General features: G+C 37.9%; 2 protein-coding genes across 2 annotated transcripts in view; one reads left to right on the top strand and one right to left on the bottom strand.

The window, feature by feature from the left end:
* Window positions 1-3,494: 3,494 nt before the first annotated feature.
* On the bottom strand, window positions 3,495-7,240 carry LOC115918408 (outer dense fiber protein 3-like). The gene is made up of 4 exons (XM_030977339.1): window positions 6,896-7,240; window positions 6,079-6,189; window positions 5,714-5,827; window positions 3,495-5,171 (listed from the first exon to the last, which is right to left on the bottom strand). The coding sequence occupies exons 1-4, from the start codon at window positions 7,020-7,022 to the stop codon at window positions 4,690-4,692; spliced, it is 834 nt and encodes a 277-aa protein (XP_030833199.1). The 5' UTR covers window positions 7,023-7,240; the 3' UTR covers window positions 3,495-4,689.
* A 151-nt stretch (window positions 7,241-7,391) lies between these two features.
* Window positions 7,392-16,209, top strand: part of LOC576418 (COP9 signalosome complex subunit 2) — a 29,015-nt gene continuing 20,197 nt past the window's right edge. The window contains exon 1 of the mRNA XM_775103.5: window positions 7,392-7,576. Within this exon, the coding sequence (XP_780196.1) occupies window positions 7,520-7,576 (57 nt within the window). The 5' untranslated portion in view covers window positions 7,392-7,519. The remainder of the gene's footprint in view (window positions 7,577-16,209) is intronic.

Raw genomic sequence — 16,209 nt, 5'->3', positions numbered from 1 at the left:
AACTTTCACTGACTTGTTTCTCTCATTTTTCTACTCCTATTAAAACTAACTTAATTTCAGGGTGGACTTTCCTTTAATACCGGTAATGTGAAAATAAATTTGTCCTGATTTATATTTCTTGAGAATGTGACATATACAAGTAACATATATACTGTATTTTTCAATTTCATTTACAATTTATTGTCCAATATTGGAAATTTGTTTTGCTCACATTTTACAAACGTACAAAAACTAAAAAGTGGGATAATTGCCTGTGGGGGTTGATATTGTCCCGCGAGTAATTGCCCTGGGGGTGATTGTCCTGATACGAAATCTGACATATGATTGGTAAGAAGGGGGCCCAGGAATTATATTGGGGAAAAAACAATGAGGATGACAATTATTTAATTTACCAAAGTATTGTGGGTGACCTCAGTATGTGCTAGTGCTAATAAGCCCAATATTGTATTGTCCATAGAAAAGTTATGACATTAGGTCCCTACAATCATTCAAATCTGTACTTTAAAGCTAGGTATATGCATTCCAATTTGGTTTCATTAATACTATACATATATTTGCCTTTGAGGAATGCTCATCTCTTTGTTCTTTTGTTTTCCTGTGTAGTGTATTGAGTCTTTGTAGTACATATTTCTTTCGACTTTGGTACATATTATGTTGAAGAACTTCTTAGCATCAAAATTAGATGTTTGTGTTAAATTTGTACTTTATTTCCAACGCTTTCATAATTTTCATTGATGAAATATGTTTGATGGCCATTGTATTCCATTCAATGAAATGTCACCTGTGTATAATATTATATTCATTTTTGGTTTTACATGTGGAGTTATCCAGTATAGCATCAATATGAGATCATGGAAAATTATTTTGTTCTTACCACTTGAAAAGAAGAAGAAACAGGTATAACTGAGTTATATGTTTAATTTTGGGTAATTTTTCCCTTTGATACAGTAATGATACATACGGATATGTAACTGTGCATTAATTTGTGGAAATATGATGTATTGATGCATATGCAATTTTGCATGTATTTGGTCAAACTTATCTAGTGATGTATTAAGTATATTTGCCATATTAAATAAACAAACGAACAAAAAATCTGGAGAAAGAAAACTACATTGTAGACCCAGGTAATAAGATGTGAACATTAAAATATGCATTGTACCTGTATCAGGGCCCACACTTCATAAAACTTTACTAAGCTTTACTAAACTAATAGACCGGTTTACTAACATATTCACATTTATGCAGACCTGCCAACCAGTACGATTTAGTCGTATTTAGTACGATTTTTAGAAGCAAATACGACAGTACGATTTTCCTGAATAAAATACGATTTAAAAAAAATATTTAAAAAAACGATTTTTTTTTTTTTTTTTTTTTTTTTTTTTTTTTTTTTTTAAATAATTTTTTTGTTGGTATTTTATGTGTGTGTTAGCCATTTTCAATGACAAAATGCCCATTCTGTGCTGTAAAGTATCCTACAAGCATCTCATATCGGCAATTTGGGGATGTTCATTGATTCATCGAACACAACAGTCGTGACGAAATCATGCATATTCAACAAATGATCCATAAAAAAAATTGATCCGCGTAACAGTCCGTGTTTATTTTTAAGAATACAACTTCTGTCAGTAAAATACAACTTTTGGCATTAAAGAATACAGTTTTTGAACTCCAGAGGTTGACAGGTCTGTTTATGGATGTTTCTTGCCTGGGGACCTAGTGATGAGTTATTCCATTAACACGTTATTAATAAATGAACTACAGTTCTTTGAATCTAGTCAACATACATTACGTGTTGCTATGTCGGGCAAGCTTTCAGATTGTCAAAAACAACCTTTGTTGAAAAAGGTGTGCATTAAATTTGAATACATGTTAGTAAACCGGTCTATTACATAGGGGATAGTAGGCCTACATGCTTGACAACTAGGCTTAATAAGATTTTATGAATTATATAAGCCCAGGGGGGTGTTTCATAAAGATGTTCGTAAGTTATGCACGACTTTACGCACGACTGGAACATGTTCTTCGGTGCTAATCAGATTCTCAATCATTTACATGTAGCACAAGAACTTATCACCAGTCGTGCGTAAAGTCGTGCGTAACTTATGAACAGCTTTATGAAACACCCCCCAGGAAGATAATTTATCCCAGTTCAAACATTGTAAAAGCAAAGAAGCTGTCCATCTCTAATTTGGTGCCTTCAAAGCTGTATATTATCATCTTGTGTCGTCAGCAGCAGCTAGATCATCAGCAGCTAGATGTTGATTTGTATGTGTATATCAAGTCATGAAGAGGGCCATTAAAACCTCATTTATTTTTAATGTCGAAAAAGAATATAGCTTGTGAAGCGTTTTTCTTTCATGTTGATGTATGCAGTTTAATTCGGGCAGTTATAACTTTCATCCAAGCTATGCACTAATTATATAATTTTATATCATATTTCGTCGTTCGAAATTACATGAGATCCCGCCAAGCGCATTCGCAGTCAATTCGCCGCGCAATTGATTTTTACCGGGAAAGTAATTTTCCCTCAGGTCCGAAGAATGTTATACCCCTTGCCAGTCAATATCTGTTATATTAGATAGCGTGGTTTGAAAATGTAGGGGGGGGTTCATTTTTTTTTTGCCAGATATTTTTCCTTTTTTTTTTCCAAGCATTTTTTGTTAAAAAAAAATGTGGAAAAATAATTTCAAGGGGAAAAAAATTGACCCTCAAATTTGGTGTAATTGGTGACATACAGTCCTCAGAGGGCGACATGCATTGATTAAAAATATATTTATTTCCCCAGCTGGTGAATATAACCATCAAAAGTGACCGGCCAGGAAAATATAACAATTACGATCCTCTCAATTGATATCACGTGACGAGCTCTGGACCAATCACATCTCGGATTCTCGGTATACCCACTAAACTCAATATATTTGGACCATGAAATCTTGTCTTTCCACTTGAAAGTCGACATGATGATGGGAAAAATGGTACAGGGTGTATCAATGAAAACAATGAAATGGGAAAGGTTGAAAATCCAAGACTCGTTATGATATGTGAAACAAGTTTTTGACCTCTTTGGACCCATTTAGTGTAAGCCTTGGTATATGTGTATGATTACAATTACAGTTGTAATTAGAGTTGTGATTGATCAAAATTGATGAATTGGAAGTCTGTTAACACAATATTTACTTATTTGAGACTTAAACCAAAAGAATTCATGAATTCATAGAAAATTACCTATTTTGCAAAAAAAAATACAATCTCTATCAATGTAAACTTACAATTACAAATTGCACAATATTAGGGATAATAGCAACCTCTCAAACAAGGTCTTGAATTAAATTCACAGGAAAATAATTTTCCTCAAGTTATTACACTTGATCATTCCATTCACGCACAAAACAAAAAATCAAACCAAACAAAATCAGAAACAGCAACCTCTTAATTTGCATACATTTATAAGTTTAACCACAGCATATGAAGGCAAGTTGACAACATCATTACATTTTTTTCCTTTTATTCAAAGAAGACAAAATATGCAGCAAACAATGACAATATGAATACATATTGATAGAATGAATACATATTTTGATGTAATAAATTTATAAATATTGCATGTTTATAAAAAAAAAAATGCCACAGTTCATATATATACAAATCATTAATTATATGATTGCAAATGAAAAATGGAAATATATGCATAGTGTGAACTATTAAAAATGTCAATCGCTTGGAAAAAAAGTACCAGTCACGAATAATACTACATGTACATGTATGTTCTTATATAGATAATCACCTCGGCACACACTTTCACGCCCACCTATTTTCAGAGAGATCAACACCAGCAATAGCAGTAGTGAAACATTTGGAATCTGTTCTGATATACCCAAACACAATGACAGCCTAACTTCTAAATACCGGTTGGAGGAAATCAATCATGTGTAAGCATACTTAGTTGTGTTAAGATGTGTTTTTTTTAATAATAATTATTATATTATACACAACGCCCTGTCCATCCTGATTAACTATGCATTCTCACATGGCAAGTATTTTTCAAAGTGCACAAGGCATTGTAAATGAGAAATGAAGTCAATACAGAATGAACATAGACTGTGAAACTATTTACATGTACATGTACCTACTAGTAATAGTATTGAGGTGGAGTATTACACATACAAAAGTGGCGACGCTTGCATAGAATTATTAATGTATGTATACATCCTATCGTGGAAATTACGGAAAGCACCAAATCATCCAAAACTCTTTCATTCATTAACCTAAAATGAGTCTATATGATAAAAGAATATTGAATTAGATGCACAATATTAATACTTGGATACAAATGCATCATGGTTTACAAAAGTAATGCATGTATAACAAATCAGAAATTTATAGAGAAAATATTCAAAATTTGCTTGGGTACCAGTATTTGATAATAGGCAGTCTTCAATTAAAATGAATACAACTAACCAAATCTTCTTCAAAGATGTTTATTCGCACTGTCCTATTTGCAATAAAATATTGAATATTGCTTGATCTATTTTTAATCAGCCCAGTACCAGCACTGCTTTGCCATATTCCAAACGGTGGAAGTTATCACTTCATTCATCACTGATAAGAAATTCATAAATCATGGTGCTCAAATGTCAGTCAGATCTCAAGTTTTCTTGGGATTCCAAAGTTTTTTATTCATTATTAGTCTTTTACTACAACAATTAATGGACAAACAAACTCAGAATGTCTAATCCCAAGTGAATGGCTGGGATATTTCCTCTTGTTAACAGTCACCTTTTCTGGGCTATGTGCTCCTGGACCTGGTTTGGTAGCAGAGTCGTTTGCTAAATCATGACGCCCGAGCATGGAGTAACTGGGCTTCTTGAACTTTGTGACATCAGGATGGATGGCATCGTGACTGCCTGGCCCAGGGCACTTGGCATGATCTTCTAAGTAGCTGCCCACATGGGGGCGTCCTGTCATGGAGTGACTGGCACTTGAATACTTGTTTGGAACTTTGCTTCCAAGGAGGACGGGTAAGTCGTAACTGTTTGGAGCTGGGGCTTGATCTCGTTTCCTGAAGCGCGTGCGGGACCCCATGGAATGTACAGGAGCATGTCTTTCACCCTGTGGATGAACCTTTTCAGGAGAATATGCATAAGGTGATGGTGTGATGAATGTATCTGTAGAAGGAAAAAATAGAAAAGCAAACAAAAATGATTAAAAAAATATTCTACTTTTTAAATGACATTAACAAGAACAATTCTACACTTATCAAATATAACAGTAATTAGAGATCTATAGTTTTCAAACTTAAATACATTTCTCCAATTTCAGTTTCAAGGCCAACCATTTATCTTTGTAAAAATGAAGAAAACAAACAGGTTAATTTTTTTATTTTTAAACAGAATGTTAAGTTAAATGAAATACTGTCAGTATACAAAGATACTGAGATGAAAGAAATTCATAGAACTTGTACAAATGACCCTTTGTAAATATCCATCTATCTTTTTGACATTTACACATGGAGACGACGTCCCACTTGGTGCATTTTAGAATAATCACTGCCAAGGTGATGGAGGTGCTTAATGGATATATTTTGTTTGCTTTCTTGAAAAGAATACTTCCATCTGGATATCATTCATACAATGTACCATCGGTGCATTTAATGAATCAACAAATATGATTTCACTTTCATGAACATGAATATGTAGAATCTACTTACTTGGATCCTTTTGCCTTGCAAGCATGGAGTAAGCTGGAGTACCATCTTTTCCAACCCTTGTGATTTCTGAATGAATTTTGTAGCCGGGTCCAGGACTGCAATCTTTTTGAAACACTGCATTGGGGAATAAATCCAAAAATTAATATACATGTAATATAAAACAAACTAATCACTGTATACAATGCAGTTCAATTCAAAGCCACTGGAAATACAGATGTAAATGTAATGAATTAAAGAATATGGAAAAGGCAATCAACACAAAATTTAAACAAAATTAAAATAGAAAATACTTGAAAAAATTAAAAAGGCTTTAAAAAATAATAATTAAACAACATTTGAAAGATAGACAAAAATAAGATACTTACTTGAGTTCTCCAAGCGATGCCCAAACGAATATGCTGGTTTCATGTGTTTGGTGAAGTCATGAGCAACAAACCCACTCGTTGATGGAAGACCATATCTTCCTGGTCCGGGACCTAAGATTACAAAATGAAAGGTAGATTCAAAATATAAATTGCATAGACTCTACAATGTACATGTAGGGTCTACATAAAAAAAATCAAATAGTCAATTGATGCCTGAATACAGAAGTTATATCTGCCATTAAGTTGATTTAGACCTAGTGTCTACTAAGTAGTCTAATACTAGACTAGTTTAAGAAGTTACTAACAATAAATCTACTTTCATTGAAAGTTTATGAACTAACTTGTTATATAATATAGACTAGAGGTCTAGTCTAGATCTAGACTTCTCTAGGTTAAGGCTCATGGAGTTTTGATAACAATAAAGTCAATATGACAATAATAACATTCCTAAAGTAAAACAATAAAGACTCAGGTAGGATATTAAACTAGGGTCTAGACTAATGTTTTTCGTTCAATCTGAACAGTGAAGGCAAAAGAGATCAAACTTCGAAGGCTTTAATCCTGCTTTATCATTAATATTTTTGTTTAGCGTCTGGACACCCGACCCCCAATCATAATAAAATTGTTCAACATTAAACTAATAAGTCTTAGAAGATTTATGAAATATATTGCTTAGATCTATTAAAGTTAGACTTCTTCAAATTCCTGTTTTAAATCAACTGTCTTTGTCTGGATACAATTACAAAACTTGTCCGGGCACAATGTCTGGGTAAATATGCTCGCGTACTAGCGTAGCCGTAGAAAATTATCAACTTACCACGCTCACGAGCAGCAATAATAGGTTTCTCTGCCGATTTTTTTGACTTTGCTGACATCGGTTGAGCATATGGAGAATCATTCATGTCCCGTTTCTTTTGCTTGGTCTTTTCTTCTTGCTGAGACATGATTTCAGATCAATTCGAGCAGTCTTGAAGAAATGTTTTAACACATGTGATACTGCCGATAACCTGCTGAATAATGACGGTATCTTATGTGATGTTATGGCTTATGCCCTAGATACGTGCACACGGTACGAGTTTACTAGATACCGTTGTGAATACACGCTCCAACTCCACAACAAAACAACGTAAACAATACAAGTTAGTTGCGCGTGGTGCGGTGGTGGTGGATCAGCTGTCCGTTGCTAAGACGCAACATGTCTTATCAGCAGCCAAGCGAGGGCGCTAGAATTTATAGCGCCATTCGCGACAAGATCTTGAACAGCTGTTTTAATTTAGGACAGTAGATGGCGGACTAACAATTTTCTAGACTGAAAACTTAACTATGTACAATTTTAATCTGATCCTTATAATGTACACATATATATCGGCGACTTAAAATCGAACTCGAATGACCGGTTGAATGTGATTGAATACCTTGCAATTACCAGGAAACAAGCAAGATGTCTGACGGGGAGGACGATTTTATGGCTGACAATGACAGTGATGATTACAATTTAGTGAGTGAATATGTAATTTAATGTTTACAATGCTTACATTTTAGACGATTTTACCCCACGTGGGAAGGCCAGGTAGATAAATCTTGACTGCTCCGAACCAACATTCAACAATACTGATCCTAGCTTGGCCCACACCGGGGGCCGGGCCCACACATAGGTACATTACTATCCTGGCTGTGTATTAAAACCTGTTCTACGTACTTACTTACTTGCTTGGTATACTTGGTAGATTAGCTCTCTTTTCCTAAGGGAAGGGCTCTCAATTGACTCTTCAAAGTCGCCACTGTAGGTGCAGACGAATTCCAGACAACTCTTCACAAAGACAACCCGCCCCAAGGTGTTTTAATTTTGACAAACAGCTCTACGTGCATATCATAGGGTACCCTTAGGAGTCTCGCCTTTCGTTACTCTGGCTGGACAACTCGCCACGGGCGTTGTCCAGCGGTGGGGTGCCTTTTTCAGTTCCACTTACCACTCGTAATCAGTTTAATACTTTTTTTATGGGTCCGGAATCCATTCATGGATTTCGATTTTGACTACCCTGGAGTCACAAACTCTGGCTGGACAACTCGCCACGGGCGAGTTGTCCAGGGTGGGGTGCCTTTTTGGACAACTCTACACTGATTTCTAGATCAATCATCTTAGAAATTTGTCATTTTATGTAGGGTCTAGACCTCTAGGGTCTAGCCTCTAGGCCTATTCATTATTCTTTTATAGATCTAAACACAGTCATTACAAAGAATAAAGAATAAAGAATATTCCTACCATTAAAAAGTTTCCTGAGACAGAAAAATGAACTTAAAAATCGAGAAGTTATTCGGCGATCATAGTCGTAAGCCTTGGGTTTGTCCAAAATCTTGTTGCAGGTCTTATTGCAAGCGCAAGGAAAATCAACTTTATCATCAGTTAGAACAGCCTCGCCCCCCCCCCCCCCCCCAACTCCGGGGTCGGAATGACCGCATGCGTGTTACCAAAATATCCGGTAAAGGGGTACTTTTCGTCCGGCCCGAGAATTGTAAAAAAAGGGGTGTATTTGACTTTTCACCCGGAGATTTCTTTAAAAAGGGGGTTATTTTTTTTTCTCCTTCTCATCTGTTTGGACTCCTGAGAAATTATTCTGAATTTAGGGGGGTACATTGAGCATTTTTCCGGATTTAGGGGGGTCTCGAAGGCAGGAAAACCCCGCGAAAACCTGCGAAAGGGCAGTCCTCAAATAGGGGGTGCTTTCAAAAATAGGGAACAAGCATATGCGTACCCTAAGTAACACTGAGTGGGGGGCGGGAGAACAGCTCTCAAAATACTCACAATTCCCATGTTTCCTGTCATGACTGTGTTTATAAAAGAATAATGAATACATAAAATGACAATTTCATCTAATATGAGGGGTTTTAGATCTAGAAATCACGAGGGAAAACAGTGTGGCGAGTTGTCCGAAAAGGCACCCCACCCTGGACAACTCGACCATGGCGAGTTGTCCAGGGTATTGTGGCGAGATGTCCAGGGTATTGTGGCGGGTTGTCTTTGGGCGGGTTGTCTTTGTGGCGAGTTGTCTGGACCCCGTGCAGACACTACTTTTTTTGGTAGGTTATTCGGCGCTTGTTCAGAAACGTATAGATCTAGGCCTACAAAAATTGACCGGTAACTCCGGCGTGGAGATACGCTACTAAGATATATCCAAAATGAAGTAAATATTCATTAAATGTCCAAATAAAGATCATGAGTTAAAAGTCGTTATGTTAATTAATAATTACCTGTTTCATGTCAGTTTTCTCGTTATTTTTGGAGTATTTTTCGGATAAACGTTGATGTTAGTTTACACCTTTTCACAGGTTTCACGGCAAACCGCGCCGCTGCACAAAACAAGTACAGATGGTGGGTTGCGGGCGGGTGTGCGCCTGTGTGAAGTTATCTACCGTAATGTCTCAGATCCTCATTACGGTAGATAACTTCACACAGGCACACGCCGGAGTTACGAGTTAAATTTTGGATACATTTCTAAACAAGCCCCAGTTATTCCAAGGTTGGACCACTCTGTTAGAATAAAAGTCTTTTCTAGAATGCCCTATTAATTTCTTACTTTGGGTGGGAGAAGAATCTTTGTGCTGGAGTTGTGTAATAACCATTAAGGTATTTGTACAAATTAGTAAGGTCTGTGTTTGCTCTTCTCTCCTTCAATGACTCAGTAGGAATTTCCTTGTTACCAAGACATAGGCATTTGGTCTGCACCTTCTTTAACTTCTCAATATTCTTCTTTGTAAGTGGGCTCCAAGCAGATGATGCATATTCCAGCGCTGGACGAATTATGGATTGATACAAAATGGTGATTTTCCTTTCATCAAGTGCAGTGAAACAGCGTCGGAACATTGCAACCTTACAGCGAGCCTTTTTAACTAGTTCATCAACATGTTCGGTAGGGGTGAGGGTATTGCTAATTATAACTCCCTAGTCCTTTTGGTTTGCCACTTCCTGCAGATGAACACCATTGATAGAATAATTGTAGATAATAGCTGCTCGGATGCGCAGGACAACACATTTTTCAGCATTGAATTCAAGTAGCCATAGTTTAGACCACGGTGGCCAACCCACGACCCGCCAGCTCTTCTGGTGTGGCCAGCGAAGCATTGAAAAAGTAATCATAAAAAATAGTCCATAAAAAAAATGCGGGCCGCATAGCAGCGATGAAATAGGGTATACACAGCTATTTCTATTTCCTTAATTTGTTTTCATCCTTCACAACCTATTGACTTGTTACGTGGTTGATACAAAACTCCTCAAATTCCCTCTCATTACATTACAATAACGACATTAAATTCACTCGCCGTGTTTATTTCAGTTTGTAATTTCCGTATGCAGTAACGTTTGTAAATATGGAGCTATTAACATTGTACACACCTTCTAGAAATCTTTGTTCTAATAAGAAAAAATTGTTTGTTATTCCACCAGTGATGACCAGGTCATATGGTGAACGCAGCTTCGCTCACACTGCTTCAACTTCATGGAACAATCTCCCGGAAAATCTAAAAAACATTGACTCCATTGTTAAGTTTAAGATTGCTTTAAAGGCGCACTTATTTAACATTTAATTCATCCATTTTGTCTGTTACCCAGTACGTCTTGTCTTTGTATTCTGTTGTGTTTTTCTCTAGAGCGCTTAGGGACATGTTTTAATACTATGTGTTATGCGCTATACAAAAACAGTTAATTATTATTATTAAGAAATATGTTTGAAATGCCATACACCCCTGTACTTGTATTGAAACTTACAACCCTTTTATCCCAACGTTGAATTTTCTCATGAATCTTAATCGTAAACTGGATTGTCCCCTCCCCTATACACCGCGTACAATTAGATGTACATGTTCAACAAATAAAGTTAGGGTATTCTTTACGCTGTGTCCTTGATTTTGTGTGAAATAATAACCAAAAATGGCATCGACTTCGAGATCTGCGAAGAAAAGGGAAGTTTTTGATGAAGGCAGAAACTTTAAATCAGATTGGTCTCTGAACTATTTCTTCATGGAAGAGAAAGGGGAACTACTTTGGCTTATTTTTCACCACAAAATCACAAAAAAAAAGTAAGCCTGATTTTGTTGTTTGCATGTTTGTTTTTGCAAAATTGCAGGTGGTACACATTATTGCATGCGTGTGTGTGTGTGGGGGGGGGGGTAAGACCCCTAGGGGTGCTCACATATGAGGACATACGGGGGTGTGCCGCTCTAATGGGTCACTTTTTCACAAAAAATCCCTAAACATGAGTCCCACTTTTAACAAAATTATTATACCATAAAAAATGGGTCCCTTTTTCAAAATTTTCAAAACTTTTGGGTGTTTGCCATGAAACACCCTCAAAATACCTGAAAATTGTGAAAAATGGGTCTTTTTTCGAGAAAAATTATCCCTAGAAATGGGTAGGGGTTTCGGAGCTTGAGCACACCCCCGTCCAATCCAAATCTGAGTACCCCCCCCCCCCCACTACCCCCACTACCTACGGCCCGCCAAGTTGATGCGATCGTTAACTGTGGCCACCCGTGGTTTAGACCATGCAGCGAGTGCATTTAAGTCTCTCTGTAGTTTGTCACAATCATCATTTGATGTTATTTGACGGTTAATCTTGGTATCATCAGCAAATATCTTGGCAGTAGTGAGAACCATATCGGGAATGTCATTAATGAAGATTAGAAAGAGGAGCGGCCCGAGAATGGACCCTTGCGGCACGCCGCTTGTCACGGACCTCCATCTTGAGGTGCCGTTTCTTAGCACTACTCTTTATCTGCGTCCAGTTAGGAACCCCTCAATCCAATTGAGAATGTGTCCACTGATACCATTGTGCTTGAGCTTGTATAGCAGTCGACGATGGGGGATGGTATCGAATGCCTTTCGAAAATCAAGATATATGACATCCATTCCTTTAGTCTCGTCATATGCTTTAGTCCAGTCATAGAGACATTCCAAGAGCTGTGTAACACATGAACACTTTTTCTGAAAGCCTTGTTGGTGACATGAAATCATATTGTCTACTGCATGTTCCATCAGTTTGTCGTAGATTATTCTCTCAAGAAGCTTTACCACTTCTATTAACACAACTGTACAAAACTCAACTGATTTCACTCAAAATAGGTACTTAAAGGGAGTCACACGTCGGTTTCCATGTGCAGAAGGCTATAATTCGCTGACACCAGACTTGGTGGAAATACCATTAATGGGAGTACAAATTTATACACAGCAAACCCGTTGGCCAGTCAAGAATTCCCCCTAATCTCTCGGAGAATACTTGAGAGTCGATCGGTTAAGGGAAAAGCAAAGCATTACATAAGGTCTAATGGTCACAAAACTGAAGGTTAACCCTGGTGATTGACAACACCTGTTATTGGGTAAACCCCCGAACGGTGTCGAATTCCCCATGAGAGCTGACTACTGAGTGTCTTTAAGTGACAATCGATTACACCTAAATAGCAGTAAAATACAATTTTTTCAACTTACCAATGTTAGAAAGAATAATTTGAAAATTCAAATCGTGAGTCTATCTAGTACTAAGTAGTCTAGGCCTAGACCTACTAACACTGTCAAACTGTTACAGCCACATCAACATCGTTGTGTGCATTTGTGTATTCTTCTTTTTCCTGAAAAGTGCAGGCTTCATGAAATGAAGATTAACGCACTGTGGACATCTATTGAAACTAAAACGGTCAGTTTTTGCAGGTTTAGGGTTAGGGTTAGGGTAAAATGACAAAAACTGACAAATTTTGCAGCTGGGCCGCGTTGTCAATTGAGCCGAGTTAGCCTGGATTCTGTAGGTTGATGCACGCACAGTCAATAGTACGTATATCTAGACAAGAGTTCCTGGTGCAGGTGTGTACATTGTATCGTGATGTGCGGATAAAAGTAGCTTGTCTGCATGCTAGACGGTGCCATCCTTCAATGCCGCTTTAAAGGCATCGAGTGAGAGAAACTATCTTAGGTCTTTCTTCAGAGAATTCTATTCTTTGCTGGTGCGCCGGTGAAAGAGGGAGGAAGAGTACACTTGGGAGCTGCAGTACAGAGTCCAGAAACGTGAGCCATCTTGTGATCGACGTAGATTCAGTGAGATGTTGTTTTCACTTGATATCTACCAGGTCCCAGCGGATTCTTCAGAGCATAGCAAGTCGACTCTGGCAGCACCTACTCTGGAGAGTTGGCCATTCAGTGTAGATCATTCAGTAATGCTGTTACGCTTGATCTGCTGTCATATCTTGCACTGCTTCTTTGGACCTGCTCTAGCTTCCTGATGTTTCGTTGTGTATGTGGGTCCCATGCAGTTGTTGCAAACTGCACTATTGGCCTCACACATCGGTCTTGTATGTTGCCTCTTTAATCTTGTGACTGCAGCTGTTGAAGTTGCGTTGAAGAAGAGCTCGGTTGTAGTTAGCCTTCTTGGTTGTGATGTCAACACGTGTAGTAGAGGACAGCTTTTTGTCAACGTTTAGTCTGAGATACTTGGCAGAGTGAACTTCATTAAGGATCAATCCATGGGTGTAGTAGGTTGAAGATGTAGGCTTGCGTTTGTTTGTTATGCAAACAACTTGGCACTTGGAAGGATGGAACTCCATTAGCCACTTTCTTTCCCACTTCTGCAATGCATCTAAGTCGTCCTGAAGTAGTGCAGCATCCTGAGGTGATGTGTTTCTCTTGTAGACTGCACAGTCATCAGCAAATAGTCTTGCTGTGGAGCTCTTAACGCAGTCTTGGAGATCGTAATTGTATGCCAGGAAGAGAAGTGGTCTGAGGACGTTGCCTTGCAGAACTCCAGACGTAACCTCTGCCTGTGTGCTGACTTGTCCATCTACCAGAACTTGTTGAGTTCGTTGACTATTATAAGTGTATTGACTATTCATGTGTGCAATTGCTGCCTATTAGCTAGAGGTCAATACGCATTAGCATTGACTCTCTATGCTTTGCTGGAGTGGCTTGGCCTGGCCATCAAGACAAATCACACAGTCACACCCATCATGCTCAGTCATAGCATGATTACACAGTCACTGTCTAGTCTAGTCGCGACAGTAACTTACCTTGTAGTTACTTATCATTACGTGCATTAAAATGCATTGCCATTGCTATCTGAATATTAGATCTAACTGTAACAGTTGGACACATTGAATGACTAGTGCATAGTGACAGTTAAAACAAATGCTTCGAAGTCTCTGATATCGACGCTTGTTCCGCTGAGATTGCATCTGTCTCCTCTGACCGCCTCTAGTCTACCGTATTTGCCGGCGTAAAGGCCGCAGTATTTTTGGAAGAGAAAATATCAAAATTCGGGGTGCAACCATGAAACACAGCACGAATTTGTACATATGGGACAACATTGAAAGGGGATGGACATTTCTAGAATAACTGTCTAGAATAACACGTCTTACCGACAATTATGTGTTATATTTTTTAAATGAAGGGCAAAGTTTTGTCATTCTCGTAATAAAATTCATAACTTACCAACCAAACTCTACTGGTAGAACTAGATTTAAGTTTTGCCATAGCTAAAGCAACCTCAATCCTCTCGCTCGCGCGAGAAAAGCTATAGCGCAATACCCCAGAGAAAGCTGCAAGGGATAGCATCACGGTCGGGATGGCCGAGCGGTCTAAGGTGGTGATTTGGGTTGCATCTACATTTCTATGGGTGGGTTCATATCCCGCCTCCGACATTTTTTTTTTTTTTTTTTTTAATGACAAAATCAGGGGTGCGGCCTATGCGGCGCTGCAGCCTTATGGCCAGCAAATACAGTATTCATAGACTTAAGTACGTCCTATGGGGTACTGTTCAGTTCGGCCGGACCGAGACAAATGAGATATGCAACAAGTTTTTCACTCTTTACGTCTTCATATATCCACTTCGGCTGCAATATTACACTAAATCTTATTAAAAATTAAAAATAACACGAAAATATTTTCTTCTTCTTCTTCTTTGGGTTAAGTCTACCTCCTTCACAGTTGAAGATTCTTGCAGTCTGATGTGTATGTGTGTGTTTACGAGAGCCAGGGGCATGGTGCAATGCTATTAAAATGGTGCAAGTAAAAAGTTTCCGGACTAAGTTGAGGCCTCCCGTCAGGCATTGGCGGAAGGCATTCGCGGATGGCTTGCTCATTTAGATCCTAAATTAATGATTAATCTGAGAAAGTCTTGTAGTCAACATGATTTGTTGTCGGCCATCTTGGTTTGAGTTGATGAATAATCATTTTTTCTTTTCGAACGTCCAATAGCTACGTACGAGTCAGCCTGGCTTGACCAAGTGATATATGAATATGCATAAACCCAATATTGAACAAGTGCTCTGATTGGCCATTGGCTTTATCTTGGTAAGTTGACCCAGAAATATACCAGCCGGGTCACGTTATAGATTACCAGTTCGAATGCATGAACTTACCGTTTCAATACAAATTGGATAACTCGTATAAAGTAAGTCCGTAAATTTCGCATTTGGAAATATAAAAACTTTGATAATTGTACTAGGGTGTCTGAACGATTTTTCAATTTTCCCTTTGGGATCGTTTTTCACCATTATGGTTGGATAATAAGCCAGGTCACAGTTGCAGTTTGTATTCATTATTCATTATTCATTCATGCACAAAGTGCACTCCATGATACACAGGTGGAAGTATTCTTAAAAAAAGGGGAAACAAAGGCTATTTATGAAGCACCTCCATCGCTGTAGGAGTGATTATTTCAAAATGTACAAAGTGGGATCTCTTCATGTTTTGAAGTTCTGTGGATATTCGGGGTCATTGCAGAGATGTGCTAATCGTGAACTGTCTATTGAAGAAAAAATTACTCAGAATAATACATTTCAATTTCAAGACTCACCGATGTTTCTATCAAAAGATACAGCCCCCTAAAATTTAGGCAATATTCATCCAATTTTTGTCAGAGTCAACGAAAAAGACGTACATGCAGAGTTATTTTGTTTTGCTAAATTTAAGCATTGGGAATGGGGAATCTTGACAAATGTCAGTTTTATTAAAGAATGACCCATACATGTACCAGACTGTTATTTCTGTCTAAAATGACAGTGTACATGTACATGGCCCTGTTTTGTTTCATATAATGGGTTATCCGATGTCGATGACATTGTCAATGACATTGGCAGTAATTTGGCTGTTCGCAG

The sequence above is a fragment of the Strongylocentrotus purpuratus genome, unplaced genomic scaffold, assembly GCF_000002235.5.
Source record: "Strongylocentrotus purpuratus isolate Spur 01 unplaced genomic scaffold, Spur_5.0 spur5_scaffold_9, whole genome shotgun sequence".
Lineage (NCBI taxonomy): Eukaryota > Metazoa > Echinodermata > Echinoidea > Camarodonta > Strongylocentrotidae > Strongylocentrotus > Strongylocentrotus purpuratus.
The sequence above is the reverse complement of the archived record's forward strand: the minus strand, read 5'-3'. Positions and strand labels throughout refer to the sequence as shown.